The sequence below is a fragment of the Dama dama genome, chromosome 6, assembly GCF_033118175.1.
Source record: "Dama dama isolate Ldn47 chromosome 6, ASM3311817v1, whole genome shotgun sequence".
Taxonomy (NCBI): Eukaryota; Metazoa; Chordata; class Mammalia; order Artiodactyla; family Cervidae; genus Dama; species Dama dama.
The window spans coordinates 2,064,153-2,086,552 of record NC_083686.1 but is presented as its reverse complement, the minus strand read 5'-3'; the positions used below and the strand labels follow the sequence as shown (position 1 = coordinate 2,086,552).

The 22,400-nt window shown below is 50.1% G+C and overlaps 1 protein-coding gene across 1 annotated transcript in view; it reads right to left on the bottom strand.

Moving 5' to 3' along the window:
• The window catches only part of HTT (huntingtin), a 127,945-nt gene that overhangs the window by 87,216 nt on the left and 18,329 nt on the right, over nt 1-22,400 (bottom strand). The window contains exons 3-9 of the mRNA XM_061145410.1: nt 17,838-17,958; nt 15,025-15,084; nt 14,555-14,634; nt 12,578-12,716; nt 6,730-6,871; nt 5,891-6,069; nt 701-905 (exon numbers count right to left, since the gene is read on the bottom strand). Of these exons, the coding sequence (XP_061001393.1) occupies nt 701-905; nt 5,891-6,069; nt 6,730-6,871; nt 12,578-12,716; nt 14,555-14,634; nt 15,025-15,084; nt 17,838-17,958 (926 nt within the window). The remainder of the gene's footprint in view (nt 1-700; nt 906-5,890; nt 6,070-6,729; nt 6,872-12,577; nt 12,717-14,554; nt 14,635-15,024; nt 15,085-17,837; nt 17,959-22,400) is intronic.

The window sequence follows — 22,400 nt, the reverse complement described above, 5'->3', positions numbered from 1 at the left end:
AGTTTCTCCGTGGGGCTCAGGCAGACACCGTGACCACACGAGGCAGCGGGCGGACGCCACAGCCTCCCTGGTCTCTGCTAACAGTGAAGACCACCCTTGCCCACACTGCACTGAGCAGACCCCACATGCAGGGCCTGGTGCAGCCAGTCCACAGAGGCCCAGAAGCCTCCGCTGCACCAGACCCGGTTCCAGAGGCTACCACTCGGGGACGCCTGACTTCCAGCTCCCCAGGGGCAACTCCGAGTCAAGCAGGGGGGTCTGCAGCAGCAGCATGTGGCGGGATCAGGGCCCCGTAGTACCCAACAGCACAGGGAAAAACAGCCAAGGGGAGGAGGAGGGGCCACGGAGGAGGGACGGAGGGCTGCCGAGAGCCAGCTGGGACCGCAGAGCAGGGCCCAGAGGACAGCAAAGGCCTCGAGGGCCCCAGGGAGACCACAGGGTCCGTCATGGGCAAACCGCACCAGCACTCTCGCTTTCCGACAGATGAACTGCCACGTGGAGGCGGCCGAGTCCGGGTCAGGAGGCCGGGTGCCCGTGCTGGCCTCACCTCACCCGCCCGCACCCCAAGTTCCCGGGTGCAGGAGTAAGGATGACATCTGCATCATGAGTGTCGCGAGCAACTGGGCCGCCCGTGGCTCACCAGCACCAGGGCCAGAGTCACGGCCAAGTGGACTCCAGAATGGCCATCCGAACGCCCTACCTATCAGCTCCACGATGCTCCCGCTCCGACTGCGGCCCCCGGGCTCATCCTTGGCGGCGGCGAGCTGCCGGACGCCGCCCGCCGTGGTCAGCGCGCGCAGGAGCTCGGGCGGCGGGGTTCGGAGGAGCTGCTGCAGCAGCTCCAGGGCCCCGGTCACGACGTTGTGGTCCTGGTGTTGGGTGTAGTGCAAGGTCAGCTCGTACACCTAGGAACAGGAGCACCGCGTTACCGCCAGCCATGGCCTTGACAATGTGTCCCAGCCTCCAGGTTTTTTGCTTTTGTCTTTTGTTGTGAAAATGTATGCCTTCTCCCGCTAAAAACTTCTCTCTCTCTTCTACCAGTGTAACGATTCGCTTCCATGGTTTTCTAAAGTCCCAGGGCTTTTTTCAGTTATAGTAATTCCTTAAAAATAAGCAGACCACTTCCACAAGAGAAGCATGGTAATGGAGGGCTCCATCTCCCTACACTGGGGACCAGGAAAGGAGAATCAAGTCCCAAACACACTGTGCGCACAGCTCCTCAGACACACACAACAAGCAAGCCGCGCTGGCCAGAGTGCACTAAGGGTTTCCAAAGCCTTTAAAGGCTTCACACCACACTTTACACTGCATCACATTCTATGAACATAATGGATTTACTCCTTTCTCCTTCATTAGAGGTGCCAGATAATACACAGAGTGCCCAGTTAAACGCCAATTTCAGATAAACAAAGAATTCTGAAGTGTAACTGAGCGCCTGAGATTTCCGGCCTACTTACCCAACAAGGTTACTGGTGATTTACCTGAAATTTAAGTAACTGGTGCCCTCTATCTTTATTTGCTAAGTTGGGCAGCCCTACCTGTGACATCAGAGAAGTAATACATATTTTTTATAACGACAGTATAGCACTGTGTAAGGTGAGTCTCAAAGGTGGCTACTTTGACTCACCTGTTTCTACTTCTTCTGACGGGCACCTCCCAACTCTAGGCCACAGGTCTGGGAACCACAGTCCATGGGCAAACCTGGCCCACCAGCTGTTCTGCGCACAGTTTTCCTGAACACAGCCTGCGGGTACTGTCTGTGGCTGCTCTCCTGCTACGAGCTGGGTAGTTGGCCCTTGACCCCCTGCCCTATGGAATCAGCTCACAAGCTCAAGCCATGATTTCTGACCCATCTGCTCTGAGCAGAGACTCTCCTGACTTCTCACTCCACGGATGGAGGAAACGCACACCCTAGGCTCCCTGGCCTCATCTGCCTCCTCCCAGATTCTGAAGCAGGCAGTGCTCTCATCTTACTAAGGGCTGCATGTATGCACTAAGATATAACTTCTGAAATCACACGTGCTTTGCCTAGATGCTGAGTCTAAATACTGAATTAAAAAACCAGTATGGATGTCAAATGCGCACATTAACCTCATTCATGAACAATTGATGCTTTTGAATTGTGGTGCTGGAGAAGACTCTTGAGAGTCGCTTGGACATCAGAGAGATCAAACCAGTCAGTCCTCAAGGAAATCAGTCCTGAATATTCATTGGAAGGATTGATGCTGAAGCTCCAATACTTTGGCCACCTGAGGCAAAGAGCTGACTCTTTAGAAAAGACCCTGAAGCTGAGAAAGACTGAAGGCAGGAGGAGACAGGGATGACAGAGGACGATATGGTTGGATGGTCTCACCAACTCAATGGACATGAGTGAGCAAACTGCAGGAGACAGTGAAGGCCAGGGAAGCCTGGCATATGCTGTAAAATCCGTGGGGTCACAAAGAGTCGGACATGACTGACCGAGTGAACACCATTCCCTGCAAAGCCTATTGATGTGACCGGACCCAAGAAGAAAGAACTGTTTCACTATCAGTAGTGCTGTGTCACTTGAAAGAGAATGTCCCAAGGGTAACAGTTGAGTGGATTCTTTTATTATAGTCTCATACTTGCTTAAAACCAGTCAACAATTTGCTTCAAAACCGGGTAACAGTTTTCTCTGCTCCATCTCCCTGGTTTTCCCTCCTAACACACACACACATGCACCTTCCCTTGTGGCAGCTCTTGGTCATGACAATGGGCGCAGGGAGCTCCTTGGACCTCCTGTCTCTATGAAGAATCTGACTGGCCCACTGCACATGGTCATCTCAGAAGTGCTTCCACCACATTCCTGGTTAGCTGTGTTTCCCGGGCTTCAGGGCTTCGGGTTTTTTTGCATCTATTTCTCATTTTGCTAGAATGTATCTTCAAATAAATATTTTTTTAAGCATACACAAAAAAGAATAAAAGCATACATTAAAAGCAAAATGAATTCTTGCATATTAGAAATACCTGTGTTTTGCCCAGACTTGCTTTACAGTTTAGCCAGGCCCAGGATTACTTTAAATTCTATTTAAATATATCTAGCCAAACTACCTTAGCTGAGTTGAAGTTCTTAATCAAAATAATTTAACTCAAAATGGCCATTAGTCAAAAGAATACAGATTAGACATGTTTGAGAAATAATCTCATCTAGCTTGCTAATGCAACAAGGTGCCAGAGCATTTAATCACGTTGAAAAAATGTAACTATTAAGGAAGTTGGTAATTAATGAAACACCACCTCCCACAGCCCTTCCCTCAACCTCCCAGGATTGCTGTTCTTAGCTCAGCGCGGTTTTCCACATGCCTCTCACCGCATCTTCCCCCAGCACCCAACCGACCTGACAGCCGGACGCCTTTGCACACCCAGCTCTCCCTTGCCCACACAGTCTGTCTCTCACTTCAAGAACCTGGCGAAGGCTACAGTCTGAAAAACTCTCTTCTCCCAACTTTGTGTCCCTGTCGAAGCCTACCACCCCTGAAGCATCAGCTGTTAGCGGCCTGCCCACCCCCCGCACCAGGCCCTCTGCAGAGCACCAGGCCTCCCACCATGCCAGTTAGGGAACGCCTGCGTGCGTCCCCCACTAGGCCAGTGGTCTCCAAACGTTTGACTAAGAAGTCTCTTTAAAAAAAAAAAATCAGAAAAAAATTCTCAGTATGCAGCCCCAATAATATTTATGTAAAACCCCACTCCAGTATTCTTGCCTGGAAAATCCCATGGACGGAGGAGCCTGGTAGGCTGCAGTCCATGGGGTCGCTAAGAGTCGGACACGACTGAGCGACTTCACTTTCATTTTTCACTTTCACACATTGGAGAGGGAGATGGCAACCCACTCCAGTGTTCTTGCCTGGAGAGTCCCAGGGAGGGGGGGTCCTGGTGGGCTGCCGTCTATGGGGTCGCACAGAGTCGGACACGACTGAAGTGACTTAGCAGCAGCGGCAGCAGAGAGAAAGAAGAAGATGAACAAAGACACATGGACAAGATGATCAGATCTTAGTCACACTATAAGAGTTTAAAGGAGTTAAATTAACTTGGGGGATATTAGTCAAAGAGGTAAATAAGAACTAATTAGATACATCTACAAATAATCGGTGTAACAAAATTCAGGGACTCTTAGTAAGATGGTAATTAAGAAATTAAGGTTACTTCTTTTTACAGGAAGGAACAAAACAAGGATGCTCACTTATACCACTTTTGTTCAACATAGTGTTGGATCCACTTTGCAGTCTTATGTCAGACTTGAGAACAGAGATATCCCTTCAGATAGTGACAAGTAACTTGGGAAAATATTATGAATGATTCATGATCCAATACAATACATGCCACCAAAGAGGGGCAGGTCACCTAAGTGTGTTAGAGATAAAAAAGTACATTGAAAATATCTGAAATATTAGAACTGGGTTTAAAAACAATAAAAACTACTCAAGATATCACCTGTTGTTAACTGAAGTTCTTCGTTGCCCAGTAACCAAAAACCCTGACTGATATCTCAGAAATCACCTGCTGCCCACCTACAAATGACACTACTTGTTTCTTAACTTCTCTTTCAGCTACACTCAAACCAGTTAAATAAATGCAGATCAACTGTATTTCACTATGCTACAGAGCTATAGTCACTGAAACAGGATACTATTGCCACAAAAAGACACAGATTAATGGAACAGAATAGACAAATCAGAATTAAACCCATACATATATGGTCAATTAATTTATGACAAAGGAATGAAGAGCATGCAATGAGAATAGTCTCTTTAATAAATAATGCTGGGAAAACTGGACAGTTGCAAGTAAAAGAATAAACCTGGAGCACAGTCTTACATCATAAGCAAAAATAAACTCAAAATGGAGTAAAACTTAAAAAGATTTGAAACCATAAAACTCCTAGAATAAAACATAGCAGTGCATGTTGACCTACTATCTTTTTTGATCTCTCTTCAGGCAAGGGCAGAAAAAGTAAAAATGAGTAAATGGGACAACAATAAAACTAAAAAGCTTTTGCACAGTGAAGAAAACTATTGACACATGAAAATGCTACTTACTGAATGGAGAAGACATTTGCAAAAAATACAATAATAATTGTTTAATATCTAAAATATATTAAGACTTCAAATAACTCTGTATCAATAAAAACAATCTGATTAAAAAAAAAATATTTATGTTAAAATACTATCTAGGTAGTACTGAACTCAGATATTACGGGTGTTATAAAACACACACTGACTCTGACAAGCCTCTTACTCCAGTTACTGGCTTACAGGAAATACAGATGACAAAGAGGGCTGCTAATTTACAGAGTGGAGAATCAAGTAATAAAAATAACATTGCCAGGAGTTCCACAAGACTGATGATCTGATTCCTCAAAAAACAAACTCTAAGAGAAACTAGGTGTGAAAGGGGACCAAGAGATCAATGAGACTGACATCCTTAACAGCCAATGTCATTTGGATGCTGGTTCCAAAGAGCAGAAGAACAAAGTAACAGGGATGCGTAGGAATTTGATGCTAAGAAAACGTTCTTTTCTTCAGGTGTGACAATGGCATTGTCCTTAAAATTAGAAACAGAGTCCTTCATCTACAGGGATCCATGTGAAACGCCCGCGGGTGAAATAACACAAGGACTGGGATTTGCTTCAAAGGGTCTTATGTGGGCGCCTTGGAAACCCCGTGAGGACACCTTCGTTTTACCGCGCTGCCTCCCCACACAGAGGCCGAGGACCTGGGGCCACGACCGCGGGTCTGAGCAGCAGGTCCGCTCCGGAGTGCGCACCGTAACACTCGGTTCTCCGTTCTGCAGCGCCTCTTCCAAAGGGGCTGAGTTTCTGAACGCTGCTCCTGTCTGCATAGGCCCCGGAGTGACGCCCGGGGGTGCCTACCTGGACGAGCTGCTCCGTCGAGGGAGAGACCTCCATCTCCTTCCGCGTCACCCCGAAGCTGCCTCTCAGGCTCGTGTCCTTGACCTGCTGCTGCAGCAGGGGCACCAAGTACCTTAGCGCGAGCAGGACGCCGAGGATCAGGAGGGTGGGGTGCTCCCCCTCCACGGGGGCCAGCAAACCTACAGAGCAGCAGCGAGACTGAGTCACAGCGAACTCGCGGCTCCCTCTGCTAACAGGCAGAGGCCCACGCGGCGCCCCGCGGCCAGGGGATACAGACGGCGCAGGTCACTACAGAAAAGCACACAGTCGAGAGCGGAGGCCCAGGGGTGCCGCTGAGGGGGAACACTGACCCCTCGGCTCAGCGAGGCCCCGCACAGCGAGCGGGAGCCAGGCAGCTCTATCGCATCCACTGTCCAGGCGCTCCCCGCGCCACTCGCCGGGACGGATTCCCACCGCCGCCCCAGGACAGGAGGCCTGGTCAGCAGGCCTACAGCCGTCCAGCCGGCCCTGAGGCTCGGGCTCCCACACCCAGGTCCCCCACAGAGGCCGTGCTGTGTGCGGCCTGCAGGGCCAGTCCCGGGAAGGCTCCCGCCGCGCCCACTCTTGGTGGGCCAGGCCGCGTCCACACTGCTGCCCCAGGGAGGGGGGCGGGGAGAGGCTTCCCCAGGCCTCACACCGCCCCCGAGGGCACGCCTGCACACTTCCCCGTTGGCCGGGCTGAAGGGCCCCGTCAAGAAGCTGAAGAGGGGCTGCCTGACGGGAAAGAATTCCAAAGGCCTATCTCGGGGATGTGCCGGGGCCCTGCCCCCGGGGCGAGGCGCTGGCCGGCCGGGCCTCACCTAGCAGCACGCTGAGCAGCCAGCTGTAGAAGTACTGCGCCCTCCTGGAGTGCTGGCAGACGCTGACCGCCGAGCCCGCCGCCGTCCGCCGCGCCGTCGGGGAGCTGGACTTCAGGTTCGCGATGAAAGCCTTCAACAGGACCTGAGGAGGCCAAACCCAAGTGGGCAGAAGATGAGGCTCCTGGGAAACTCAGCACATATTTCAGAAAAGCACGACCTGCTCCAAATTCCCGCGGAGTATAAAGCATTAACCACCTGAGACTTTCCCAGAGCTGAATGGGAGCACCTCAAGTGCAGGACACCTCAGAGCGGTCCACTACATGTGTGTGCAGACTCTTCACTTCCTTATGAACTGCAAAGAGGGCCCTGTTCAGCATCTACCTCCCTACAGGAGAGCGAAGCCTTCATTTCTACAAAACGTGTCTCCACAAGGTCTGTGGCCAGGGTCAGTGAGTTTTTATTGTTGTTTAGTTGCTCAGTTGTGTCCGACTCTTTGCAACCCCATGGACTGTAGCCCGCCAGGCTCCTCTGTCCATGGAATTCTCCCGACCCAGGGATCAAACTCATGTCTCCTGCTTTGCAGGCAGATTCTTTACCACTGAGCCATGTGGGAAGCCCAGGGTCAGTCAGTGAGTAGTGCTGTGTGAAATAAACGGAATTAAAAAAAAAAAAATCAACAAATAATGAAGTCCAGGAGGAGAATGCCTAAACAACAGCTTGTCAACTTGCTGCTAAAGACACTAAGAGACACTCTCAGGTCTGGAAACGTGCAACATGGCTGAACTGAGACCACACACTCACACTTATCTTCCTAAGAAACCAGAGAAGAAGACGTTGTTACCGTGCCTCCAAAGGACACAGTGCCATAGTTCTAACGACGGCCATTTAAGTCTTCACAAAAATATCCAAAGAATGAAAAGGGGTGACTGGGCAGCTGCATGAGCTCGGTGACCGTGCCACTGAAGGGCGTCTACCCCGTCACCCTGAGCAGTGACCTGGCCCCGATACTGCTGGGCGCGTGCGGAGCGCGGCTGAGCAGTCAGACGCAAGTGGGCGCCGCCGGGAAGGTCTGGCCGCTGGCAAACGAGCAGCAACTTCAGCGAGCTTTTCCCTGAGAGTGTGGCTAGCACCAACTGGCTCTCAGAGCTCAATGGCACTCTGGGAAGTCACAGATGAGAGCTCGGGAGCCAGAGACAGGAGGGTCAGAGGACCCCGGCACACGGCACCCCCAGGAGGCCACGGCCAACAGTTTCTCCCCAGAGATGACACCTGGAGAGAAACCGCCCTACTGATTTCTGACAAACTCTTAGCTCCAAACAGCATCTTAAAGAACTCCTTTTGGTGAGATCATACACACACATCAGCATTGAAACTGTAAGTCAAGACTCATTCTGACTAGTCCAAACTTCTAAGCAGAATGAAAACTAAACAGCACTATGATGAGTCAGCCCACATTGAACCTGAAGTTTGGAATAATAATAAAATTGACTCTGCGAGCTCCAGGGGGCGTTCCTGGGTCCAAATCCCACAGTGCTGAGAAAGCCTTGTAAAGGCGGCTGGCAGGAGGTCCCGGCACCGTCCTTAAAGCTCTTCTCATGAGGAGGAGGAAGCGTACTAGACAGAAGGGTAAGGCGGCCCCACTTTCTAAACACAGACAGAACATGTATTTAAGAGCACTTCAAAAGGAAAGAGACACAAAAACGATCCCGTTTTAGAGTCAAGAGCGCTTCAGGGAATGGAAACGGAAATTCAACCAAAGGCGACAGCAGAATGGACTCAGCAAGTCACGTCACCGCAAAGGGCTGAGGGTGCCGCTCCAGCCCGCTGAGGACTGGGAGCTCCGGGACGGCCCGCGCCACCGACAGCGCGCTGAGAGCCGGCACAGCGCTCGGCACAGCTCTTTGCGGTGTCTGCCGGAGGGCAAAGATCCACACTCACACCCGACAACTGCGGCTCCAGGTGTCACACCCCAGCTCCAAGAGACCCACGCGAGCATGGCACGGAGCACCATTCGTGACCCAGCACTTCAGACGGCCCCCGGTCCAGGGGCCAGCTGCAATGAAAGGACGGCGACGGCACGCTCATCCAAGGGAACACCACGCAGCTCCAAAACGGCAAAAGATCTAGTGAGTCACACGGCGACGGGCGAGCCTCCCACAAGCATGAGCCGCGCAGAGGAGACCAGACGGGAAGAGCACACGCCGCGAGGTCCTCCACGGCCACGCCTCACACACCGTAACTTACACAAAAGATCTAGTGAGTCACACGGCGACAGGCGAGCCTCCCACAAGCACCGAGCCACGCAGAGGAGACCAGACGGGAAGAGCACACGCCACGAGGTCCTCCACGGCCGTGACTTACACACCGTGACTTACACACGCACACACGAGGTCCTCCACGGCCACGCCTCACACACCGTAACTTACACAAAAGATCTAGTGAGTCACACGGCGACAGGCGAGCCTCCCACAGCACGAGCCGCACAGAGGAGACCAGACGGGAAGAGCACACGCCACGAGGTCCTCCACGGCCGTGACTTACACACCGTGACTTACACATGCACACACGAGGTCCTCCACGGCCACACCTCACACACCGTAACTTACACAAAAGATCTAGTGAGTCACACGGCGACAGGCGAGCCTCCCACAGCACGAGCCGCACAGAGGAGACCAGACGGGAAGAGCACACGCCACGAGGTCCTCCACGGCTGTGACTCACACACCGTGACTTACACACGCACATACGAGGTCCTCCACGGCCACGCCTTACATACCGTGACTTACACAGGCACACCACGAGGTCCTCCACGGCCACGCCTCACACACCGTAACTTACACAAAAGATCTAGTGAGTCACACGGCGACAGGCAAGCCTCCCACAAGCACCGAGCCACGCAGAGGAGACCAGACGGGAAGAGCACACGCCGCGAGGTCCTCCACGGCCACGCCTCACACACCGTAACTTACACAAAAGATCTAGTGAGTCACACGGCGACAGGCAAGCCTCCCACAAGCACCGAGCCACGCAGAGGAGACCAGACGGGAAGAGCACACGCCGCGAGGTCCTCCACGGCCGTGACTTACACACCGTGACTTACACACGCACACACGAGGTCCTCCACGGCCACGCCTCACACACCGTAACTTACACAAAAGATCTAGTGAGTCACACGGCGACAGGCGAGCCTCCCACAGCACGAGCCGCACAGAGGAGACCAGACGGGAAGAGCACACGCCACGAGGTCCTCCACGGCTGTGACTCACACACCGTGACTTACACACGCACATACGAGGTCCTCCACGGCCACGCCTTACATACCGTGACTTACACACGCACACCACGAGGTCCTCCACGGCCATGCCTTACATACTGTGACTTACACACGCACACCACGAGGTCCTCCACGGCTACGCCTTACATGCTGTAACTTACACTCTCACACCACGAGGTCCTCCACGGCTGTGACTTACACTCCGTAACTTACACACTCACACACCACGAGGTCCTCCACGGCTGTGACTTACACACCGTAACTTACACACTCACACACCACGAGGTCCTCCACGGATACGCCTTACATACCGTAACTTACACACTCACACACCACAAGGTTCTCCATGGATACGACTTACATATCGTAACTTACACACTCACACACCACAAGGTTCTCCATGGATACGACTTACATACCGTAACTTACACACTCACACACCACGAGGTTCTCCATGGATACGACTTACATACCGTAACTTACACACTCACACACCATGAGGTTCTCCAGGGCTACGACTTACATACCATAACTTACACACTCACACACCACGAGGTCCTCCACGGATACACCTTACATACCGTAACTTACACACACACATACCACGAGGTTCTCCACGGATACGACTTACATACCATAACTTACACACTCACACACCACGAGGTTCTCCATGGATACGACTTACATACCGTAACTTACACACTCACACACCATGAGGTTCTCCACGGCTACGCCTTGCACACCGTAACTTACACACTCACATACCGTAAGGTTCTCCACGGCTACAATTTAAAGACAGACGCTCCGGCATTAGATGCCAAGTCAGTGTGATCAGCCCTGGGGAGGAAGGAGGGAATGGAGATGGGGCGAGCCTGGCAGAGGCTCCTGGGTGTCACCACTACTGCACGTCCAGACCTGGGCAGTGGCCGCAAGGACAGGCTCGCTTTGTGACCCCTAGTCGAGGAGTCACGTGTGATCCACATGCTGTCTTCATTCCACATCCATCAAAGAAAAGCTCAAGAGTCTCCATACTTAACACAACAGGGCTCCCGTCAGGAGACTTCTGATCAAACACGCTGGATCAGACACGTGGACCTCTACCACCCAGACACCCCACAGAAACCTGGGCGCAAGGTGTCAAAAGCATAAACTTACACGTATGAGAAGAACAGGACGGGGACAATGGCAGACTAGAAGCGTTCACAAACGTGGAAGCCAGACGGCAAACAAGAGGGAACTGAGTGCCCAGGGGCCCACAGGAAGGAGCTCCCACACAAGCCTTTCTAGGAGCTGGGGAGAAGGACTGAAAGCCGCTGCCCAAAGCAAGCTCAGCCACAGAGCTCGACGGGGGGCTCGGGTGTGGGGGCGCCAAAGGCCCGTGGGCGTGACCTGGGCGTGGGGACAGATGGCTGCTCCTGGGCAGACTGCCACGGCCCCCTCCCGCCCAGACGGCTCGGGACGTGGGCGCCACTCCCCATCTCCCGCAGAGCGGAGGACGGATGCCACCACAGACAGAAGACAGAAACCGAGGAAAAGTCCCCCTTCTGACCAGTGAGACTCTCCGCACAGCCCCTCTCCAGCAGTGAGCCTAGAGACACGGGGACCCGGCAGCCAGGAAGCAGGCGTCTGGTTGGGGAGCCAAGACAGACTGTAGGACAGACCCAAGGAGCCCTACCAGGCTGGGGCAACAGCTGGAGAACCCACGACGGCCAGGGCAGAAGCCAGGTCCGGTCAACCAGCCATCGTGTGCAGGAGCGCACTGAGACACGCCCACAGCGCCAGCAGAAGGCGTGACAGGTGCACGTCGCCAGAGAGTAACAAGCAGATGGAAAAGAGGCAACCGCTGACTCCAGAAACACCAAAACGTTATACAAAGAAAATAACCACAGCACAAAACAGGACTAGCTGTGACTGTTACGTAGACATAATAACGTGCACGCCGAATATTTACATCACTGTGGTAAAAAGATGGAAGAAGGGTTAGAGCTAAACTCATCTTCCCCACTGTAAGATAAATAAATAAAAAATCCAAACCCTGCAATGTAAGCATGTTATTTAGAAATGGAGAGGGAAACACCGAGAGAAGCTCTGACACAGGACTGACCCACTGAAAGCAGAAGGTCAAGACTCTTGGTAACCCTCAGAGCCTGTGCCAGGACACTATGAACAGGACCCGAGAGAGGGCATGAGGACTGCGGGCTGGGGCAAGAGCAAGCAGGAAGCTGAGTGGTGCCCCGGCCGCGGGCACTCACAGCCAGAGGACGTCGTCGGTGTGCCTGCTCCGCCTGCAGTTCAGGGACCACCGCTTGGCCTCAATCAGGCTAGGCAGTCAATCCTGGACACCAAAACCAGTCTGCTCTGGCAAAATGCCTTCTGCTTCTCTAAACTGTCTTCCTGTTCAGCTTTCCACCCCACAGTAAGAAGGCAGAAGGGGAAAGAGGCTCTTTGTGTGCCTTCAAGAAATCAAAAGATTATAATCCAAATTATGACGCACTCTCAAATGCCTGTCTGTGCAAATGAGCGACTCCCACTAAGACTCATTCACACGCTTGTGACTTGAGGCTATACTCATACCTTAATCTCATTGTCGTTCGCAAAGTTGCCAAAAGAAGCCATAATTTTAGGGATCGCTGCAGCCAGCGTCTCCTGAACAGACTCCTCGGGTCTCTTGCTCGTGCGCGTCAGGCAAGGCAACAGGTTCACCAAGTACGGCCTGCGGTGGGAGAGGAACACCAGTTACTCTTCCAGGTCCACCTCAAGGAGAAACACGAGCAATCAGTCCAGTACCTGTTAGGGAAAAACCAGTTTTTATATGCAAGAGTCTTTCCTGGAAAATAAACAAACCTCAGAGGCAAGACTCAACGCAGATGAATCAATAGCTTATTTTAAAAATTCTCTGCAGTAAAGTATGATAGCTATTAAAACAGTCAGATTTTAAATTAGAAAGTAACAGATAATGTAAGAAAACACTAAGAAATGAGAATAAAGCTTTCTTGAATAGGTAGGATTGCACAGTTTTTTTCCAAGCAGTCACACTGAATAAGGCCTTAGTGAGAAGCCCCGGCCCTTGAGACAGCAGCAGACAGTGCGGGCCTGGAGAGGAGCAGTCGCAGGACAGACGAGCCGAAGCCACGGAACAAACCGGGTGCAGACGGGGGCGTCCTCTAGAGGCGGAGACAAGCAACAACCAGGGGCATCCCTGGGACTGGGAGGGAGACGGGCCTTCCGAGTGATGACCCAAGGGAAGAACATGCCAGACGTCAGAAGGAACACACGCTCGACTTTTCAGAGAAGGCAAGGTAGGCCAGTGAGCCAACAGCGTCTGAGGTGACGGGGGCTCTGGGGCCAGATCTCCCAGGGCCTTGTACGGAGTCTGGACTTATCTGAACAGCCGTGGGAAACGAGTGACAAGTTCAAGTAAGGGAATGCCATGACCCAATCATAGTTTGTAAGGTCACCTTGGCTTCTATGTGGAAAACCTGGGATGTGTTGCTTCATACATATATCAACAAGAAGTTTTCAAACTAAGGATAGTAAAGGAATAAGGTTATATAGAGAAATTTCCCTAATGACTGTATGTCCACTGTTGTGTAAGATTCTTATCACACTCAGACCCTGTGGAACTGATCATTGTTTGGTGTCAAAGGGGAGGGTTTCTGCCACTCCACCAGTTCCGCAGGGACAGAGCCAAGGCATCCATGGACGTCAGCACGTCTTGCCGGTCACGGAGACGAGAAAGGAGTTGAAACTGTGGTCCTTCTTTTGGTTTCCAATCCATTAAGAAAGAGAGACACAGATGTAAAGAACAGACTTTTGGACTACATGGGAGAAGGCGAGGGTGGGATGATTGGAGAGAACAGCACTGGAACATGTATATGACCCTGTGTGAAACAGATGACCAGTGCAAGTTCGATGTGTGAAGCAGGGCGCTCAGAGCCGGGGCTCGGGGACAACCCAAGAGATGGGCGGGGAGGGAGGCGGGAGGGGGCTTCAGGATGCGGGACACATGTGCACCCGTGGGTGATGCATGTTGACGTGTGGCAAAAACCACCACAACATTGTAAGGAAATTATCCTCCAATCAAAATAGAGTAATGAATTAAAGAAAAAGACACAACTGTTTCAATCAGTCAAAACTGTCTTCACACTTCGCATTTTTAACCCACATAACCGACAAAGACTTAGTTTTCTATAATCCCTACAGTGAGCAACAGTGAGGGCGCACGCACTCTTTGACCCCCTGACAGGCATCTCCTCGGCAAGCCCCAGGGCAGACACCGTCAGCCGGGCTGGGCTGTAGCAGGGCCTGACGGGGACGCACATCCCTGTGTCCCTCGGGGAGGGTGGGGCAGAGAACGAACCAGTGTGTGAGAGCGTTTCTGAGCGGAGAGCAGGGACGCCAGCAGGACGGGAGGAGGGGGCGGCTTCAGCCGGCGGGGTCGGGGGAGGCCTCTGGAGAAACAGCTCTTGAGCCGAGACGGAAGGGCGTCCACAGGAGCTGGCCGCCCGACCCAGCAGCAGTGACCGCGATGACCCCGAGTGCCCACCTCACCTGCACTTCTGAGGCCGGACCAGGTGAGCCAGCTCGGCAAACCTCCACAGGGCAGCGCGCAGGCTCCGGGCGGCGCCGTTCTGCGGGGGCGGAGAGCGGAGTTACACGGGGGCCGCAGACAGCAGGCGTCACCGACCTCAACGCACAAAAGCGCCTTTCTCACTGCTAGCCTCTCTTTTTAGAGAAAAGGCTGTTTAAGTGTGCAATCGCTTTTTGACATTTTAAGGTTTAATGGGACGAAATTATAAAGGTTTTTTTTTTCTTTTTTAAAACTCCCATTTTAATTCCCATCTCATCTAATAAATAATGAAGAACAACTTTCTGAGGAGAAGTAAGACAATAGCATCTACTTTACCAAACAGCATTTGTTTCCTTCTAACATTTTTACTTATCAAATAAAAGAAAATTTCATATGTTACTCAATACAGTGGATCAATAGACTTTTTTCAATAATGAAAAAAAAAACCCACCTTTTTAATTTCCTTATAGAGTTCTAGCTGCAACCTCGGAAGATTGGAATCCATCAAAGCCTACAACAAAACACAAGAGATCTGTTCACGGAAGACACATTCTACTACTGGTTCTAAGAGTGACGGTGACGGACAGGGAGGCCTGGCGCGATGCAGTCCATGGGGCCGCGAAGAGTCGGACACGATTGGGCGACTGAAAAACAACAGCAAAGCAATTCTAAAGAAATCTCAAGGGCAACGAAAAGTTCAATTTGGGGGCAAAGGAGACTATAATAGCAACTAAATTGAAAACCTGCTCATTAAGAAAGAAACATATGTATGCAGGAAGTTACCAACTAGATACAGGTCATTCCCTATAACATTTAAAAGGGAAGGAAAAGAATATTCATTACAATCAAATATCAAAATTAAATGGTAGATAGTTCAAATTCACTCTAAAGCTCTTATATTCAATTACAGTACATTTTTTTTTTTTACAGTACATTCTTTAATCATTTTTAATCATTAAAAGTACATTCTTTAACCATCCTTTTTAACGATGATCCAACATCGGCAATGCCCTGGAGTCTGCAGAGCCAGTGGGGCAGGACGGGGACACCCAACGTCAGAGCCCTGCTGCTGGCATGGGAACCCTCCTCTCCACACGGAAGCCGCAGCCTCCCAAAGGTCTGGTCCTCCTGTGATGCATGGGCGCGCCCCACCTCAGGGCCCCAGGGACATGCGAACCTGCTGGAACCACAGGCTCCTCAGAGACCTGCCCCTGCTGCTCAGTTACAAATCAAGCCAAAAAATGGCCACACGAGCAACTTCAACCCGGTAATAATGGGTGATGGCAACCACCATCAGGGACACAGAGTCCACGCTGGAGATGGCTCCCCAAGACAGAGAGATCTCTGTGCCCCGCTCTCAGCCATAAGAACCCTGTCCTCTGAAACAGTACTGCCAATGGCTTGTCCACAAGAGAGGAAAGATGTAAGGAAGCCTGAAGAAGAGAGGGGAGATATAACCAAGCCTCCACAAAAAAGCCCTCCTCCTTTCCTGTGATGTAAGCACATGACCTCTATAAACCAAGCTGGTCTTAGCAAAACCCACGGAGGCTCAGCGAGCTTGAAAATCAAAACAGGGTCACATTCTGAATAATGCCCCGGGTATTTTAAAATTCTAATTCTACTGTTCCACTTTGGACTACAATCCCTTAAATGAGCACATCAAAACAGACAAGTATATAGTAAAACACTGCTTGGCCAGTAAAACTAGAAGGCATATCCAAGTTTTGTTTCACTTTATAAATGTTTTATAAACTAACGTCAAACGTACTTTATTACAAGAGAAAAGCAAACTTCAAAGCCGTGAAAACAGCAGTGAACGGGCGCTTAGGGTCACAGGCAATGCTAACGTGCCACCTGAGCCTCCCTGCTCCCAGCCCCCCTCCACACCGGGGCGGACACACAGCCGCCAGGCCCGCCCATGACAGCCCAGCCCCTGCCCCTCCCTCGCACCCAGCACCCCGCCGGCTCAGGTCCCTCCTCCCTGGACACGTGGCCTTCCTCATGGATTCTGGGTACACCGTCCGTCTCCTGTCCAGGGCAGCCTACAAGGCACCACCAGGCTGCTCGGACTACCAGGTCACAAATTTTGGAGAGCTCTTCCCTTTCTTCATTCTCCTCCAAATAAAGTGCAAACCCCTTGAACTGATCCTCAACATCTCCCGTTCTCTGGCAGAGTCCCCTCCTCTGTGAGTCTGCAAGGGTTAAGAAGGTCCTACGGGACGTCCCTAGAGCACTCCTTGCTTCACTGCAGTGGGGCATGGGTTCGATCCCTGGTTGGGGAAACCAAGATCCCACATGCCGCACAGCGAGCCAAAAGAAGAGAAGGTCCTAAATCTTCTCATTCACCGAACAGCCACCACCTCCGGGAGGCCTTCTCTGCCTCCCTGGACAGAAAGCACCTCCGCCTCCAGACTGCAATGATGAGCTGCCAACATTGCCCAGAACTCAGAGCTTACACCGTGCCTTCAGTCATTCCCGTACAAACACGCTCCCCGTCTGAGACTGTACGTTGTCTGAAGGCAGGAGCACACTGTCAGCGGAGCCCCCAGGATGGCTGGGGACACAAACGAGGAGAAAGGCAGAATGAGAAAAACAAGGGCAGTTTTCCAAGGCAGTAAGAATTACGAAGAAGAACTTCATCTTCAGTGGCAGCAGAAAACAGGAAAAGGGAAAAGTGGATTAAAGCTTGGGGACCTCGGTACAGACTCTGCACCGGGAAGGCCTGAGCAGAGGACAGGCGTCCCCCACGCTCCTCACCTCAGCTCCCACCGAGGTGGCGCTGGCTTTCTGCCTTCGCCAACCTTTTCTGGGAACTTCTATCTCCAGTCACGTCACACCAACTCCAGCCAGAACTCCAGCCAAGCGACCAGAGAAGGCACGTCCTTCCCTGTGAACAGTCCTGCCTGACCGAGGACTTGGGGGACGAAGACATCAGTGGTGGACCCCACTGCCCGTCCCCTGGCCGTCGCAGGGCCTCGCGGTTTCTCAGCAGGGTGCCACTCGGTCCAAAAGCCCCCAGTGGCCACCATCAGTGCCCATCCCTGACAGAGGCCCTGCGCAGGCATGAGGGGAAGCCCATGCCCTCTGACTGGGCAGGTACAGCCAATACCCTGGCAGACACCGGAGTGCCTCCAAACCACACACTATTAGATTAAAAACGTACAGACGACCTAAAGGACTTTGCTACTCAAAACAAAAGCATACGGTTTCTTCTCTTAGCCACAGTGATTGTGTCTCAGAGAACACCGTCCAAAGGGTTCTTACTTTTATGACTTTGTTGAGGCATTCGTCAGCCACCATCCTGACATCTGACTCCGCGTCGTCACTGCACAGCAGAAAAAGTTCCATAGCGATGCCCAGAAGTTTCTGAAATTCTGGAGAATTTCTAAGTGAAAAAAGAAGAGAGACTGTCACAGCCAAGAGAAGACATGACGATGAAACACAGTTAAGTTTCTGGTATCCTGCATGGGATTTTGGAACAGAAAAAGGATGTTACATACACCGGTAAAATTCATTTTAATAATATATTTCATTTAGCCCAATATACCAAAAATATTATTTCAACATGTAATCAACATGAAGAAACTAGTGTGCTATAGAACAATCTTTTTTACAGCACATCTGAATTCAGAAACAAAATTTTCATCAGAAATATTTTATTTGGGGGCTTCCTTGGTGGTCCAGTGGTTAAAAATCTGCCTGCCAAAGCAGGGGACGCGGGTTCGCCCCCTGGTCTGGAAAGACTGGGAGGCTCCCACATGCCGCGGGGACAGCTAAGCCCGACCACAATACTGAGCCCGAGCACCGCAACGAGAGAAGCCCGAAACCAGAGCAGCCCCCACCTGCTCAACTTGAGAAAGCTGGAGAAGGAAGGAAGACCCAGCAGAGCCAAAGATAAATAACTAAACAAGCCTTTAAAAAAGAGAGAAAGAGGGAGACACAAATACTTGTATAAAGATTCCCTAAAACTCACAGCTGAAAAAGCAGGCTTCCTCGTAACTAGTAGATGACCTGCGGCTGACGCACAGCTCAGGGACTGCAGTCGGCAATACTGCATTTTAAACGCCAAAGTTGCTAAGAGACTAGCTCTTTACTGCTCTCAACACACAGAAAGGAACGACAATGACACGATAAAGGTGCGGGCTGACACTGGGCTGCCGCAGAGCATCATACACGCGAATCAAACCAGACTCACGGTGTCATGCACCCATCCTATCTCGATTTTTAAAAAGAATAAAAGTAGATTTATATACTACTTCTAACCATGCTTTTAAGAAACTCTCCAATAAGTAAATCAGGGGACAGGGGAGCCTGGCGTGCTGCAGTCCATGGGGTCACAAAGAGTCAGACATGACTTAGCGACTGAACAGCAAGACAAGTGACAAGGACAGGGTTTGCCTTCCTGCCTAAAGCAGTTGATAAAGGGTAAGATGCACATAACCGTGATTTCAAGGCATCAGGTATTAGGCATCTCTGGAAAATGGAAAGCTAATGTGATGAGCCTCAGGATTTCCCCAGATGGCTGCCTAGAGGGGATTTCCCAGTGAGGACGTGAGGAGGGGAAGCCCGGGCGAGCCCATGGTTGCTGAGACGGGAGACAGAGCTGATGGCCTCAGGAGGCAGGGTGGCTGGGCCCGTGGGGGGAAGGCCAGAGGGGCAAGCTGCACAGAGAGACCCGGAGACCCGCAGGGCCCTCGGGTCTCAGCTGAGTGTTGCTGCAGACAGTGGCCCAGGGCGGCGGGCAGAGTCACCTGAAGGGGCTGGAGGGAGCAAGTGCTGAAACTCCAAGTGCGGGAAGAGCTCCTGCTCTCACCAGCCAGACAGGGAGCCTTGTCCTTCTGGTGCCTTGGGTCGGCTGCTCAGAAGCGTTTGCCTTCACGACCGGGCTGACTAACTTCAGCCCTAGATGAGATGCTGTTCTGACCCTGCCTACAGGCAGAACCCTGGACAGTCCTAGTTCTTCAGAGTAACATAGTTGCATTCCAGGGCTAACTTCAAGAACGTCGGAATTCAAGTGTGTAGCACCCAACAAGATAGAAGTTATAAGGTCTGGCATCTAATCAGAAATGGTCAGGAATGCCAAGAAGCAGGAAAACATGACCAACAGTGAGAAAAATAACTGACGCTGACCCAAACAATATTTAACCCAGAAGGCAGAAACAGGGAAAAGGGCAAATAAAGAACATATGGGCCAAACAGGGAAGTGGCAGTACAGTGGCAGATTCAAACCTAGTTTAGGGACTTATCTGGTGGTCCGCTGATTGAGAATCCGCCTTCTAATGCAGGGGACATGGGTTCAATCCCTGGTCAGGAAGCTAGGCTCCCATGTGCTGCAGGACAGCTAAGCCCGAGTGCCACAGTGAAGAGCCTGTACGCTGCAGCTGAGACCCACTGAAGCCAAATAATAAAAAATGAACCTACTTATGTCAACAATGACATGAAATGTAAAAGATTTCTCAGATCAAATGAGAAGCAACACCCATTATTTGCTGCCTACAAGAAATACATTTTAAATATAAAGATTCACATAGGTTAACAGTAAGACAATGGAAAGAGGTTCACCATGTTGGCCCTGAACAGATGGAACCTGATTTTACCATCAAGTGAAAGTCACTCAGTCGTGTCTTTGTGACCCCAGAGCCTGGCGGGGCCCACAAGGTTGGAGCTGGGAGGAGCGCCCCCAGGGTGGCCTTGGGCTACCGAAGGCGAACCAGGAAGTGAGGAGATGCGCTCACTCTGTGGGATACGATGAACGTGTCGTCGTTCAGTCGCTCAGACGTGTCCGACTCTTTGTGACCCCACAGACTGCAGCACGCCAGGCTCCCCTGTCCTCCACTCTCTCTGAGTTTGCTCAAACTCATGTCCATTGAGTTGGTGATGCTATCTAACCATCTTAGTCAGAAGCAAAAATCCTTCAAAATTTTTTAATTTAATTTTTATATTATTATTATATCACCTAGTCACAGATCTATAAATCATCTTTAATAAAGTTAACTAATATTCCTTTCCATAAATGTATGAAGTTTTTCAGTTCCCCTGCAGGTAAGTCATGAAGATTATTTTTCATTTTTTAATAGGATGACTAGCACTGCACCAACATCACTGGACTTTCCTAAGGATAAACTCCTGAAGCGAAATGCCTAAATCAAACAGGCCAAACTGCCTTTTATTTTTTTTAACATTTACTTATTTGGCTGTGCCAGGTCTTAATTGTGGCACATAGGATCTAGTTCCCTGGAATCAAACCTGGGCCCCCTGCATCAGCAGCACAAAGTCTTAGACCCTGGACCACCAGTGAAATCCCCCAAGTTGCCTTTTAAAAAAGTTGTAACATCTCTGACAAAACCCTGAGTATTTTTTAATGTCTGTAAATTTAACAGGTAAAAAAGAAATGTTCTGATTTTTGTTTTATCTCATTCTAGTGATTACTAGTAAATCTGAACGTTTTTCCACAGGAAGCATGAAGTAAGTGTTAGCTATTACATTTGCTGGCTCAGTTACATTTCTTCTTTTCCAAACTGCCCATTCATAGTTTTGCCTGTTTTCCTATTAGAAAGACAGCCTTTTTCTTAATGATTTACAATTTCTCTCTACAGAAGCTATTAAACCTTTGATACATATGCCATCAATACTTTCCCCAAGTTGCATTTAAGTTTCAGTTTAAAGTAGATTTTGACATACTGAACTATATTCTAGGAAAAACACCGTTTTCCTTTATATTGTAAGCATTCCACAGACTAAATGTTCTTTTTGTAGTAATTATTTCACTCTCTTATTTTAGGTAATTAATCTGGCATTTATGTTTGCCTGCAATATGAAGAATATTCCCCTAAATAGTCAGTTGGTTCAATAATCCATCATTTCCACACTAATACAAGATGTTACCTTTATTGTAAATTCATATCTGCACATACACACATACACTTTCCCACTTCCTATTCTGGACCTTCTTTAATGTCTAACAGCTATTTTAACGTCATGAACACCAGGTCTCACCAATTACTGATGGTTTCAGATTTTGTTAACACTGATGTATTTATTCTTGCAGATGAACAAGTTAAAAAATATCTCTACTAGAATTCTGATCAAGTTCATTTTAAATTTATGAATTAATTTAGAGAAAGTTTAACTTTATGATAAGGAACTGCTCCCACGTTGAAAGGGCAGTAGTCACCTGTCCCTTTCAGGGAAGTCCATACAGTCCTTCCACAGTTTCTGCACATCTCTTGTCAATTCCTTGAAATATTATGCATTGGTGCTATGATGAGCTGGTTCTTGAAGCATTATATTTTCTAGCAAATTTATGCTAATGTATGGGAATGGAAAATCTATAGACTCCTGTACACCTATTTTTACCCAGTCACCTTATCAAGTACAGTTGCTTAGACGAAGGTGTCAAGGTCCTCCCAAAAGGAAACTACTTAAAAATGAATCCTCACCCTCCACTGGACAGAAAACGTCTAAGAGTGCTGGGGAAAGAGGACAGTGAGGTCATCTTCGTTCCTGTATTTCTAACAAATTTTCCGGGTGATTCTGATGTTCGTGTGTATCTGGGAAGCAGCAGGACAGACCACCAAACTGAGAGCTGAAGTAGGCTGAGTCACAACGCACCTCAAGGACCCGAGAAGCTGCCTGAAATAACCCCTAAGAGATAAGATCAGCATCTTACAGAAGCTAAAGAACATACCAGAGATCAGTTACATTAAAGGAGAGATCACAGGAAATACCAGCCATTAAGACTTCCTAAAACATTATATGTATATAAAAGATTCACAGCTCTACAATCCAAAATTTCTGAAAAGTATCGAGAGCATCTTAAAACAAACA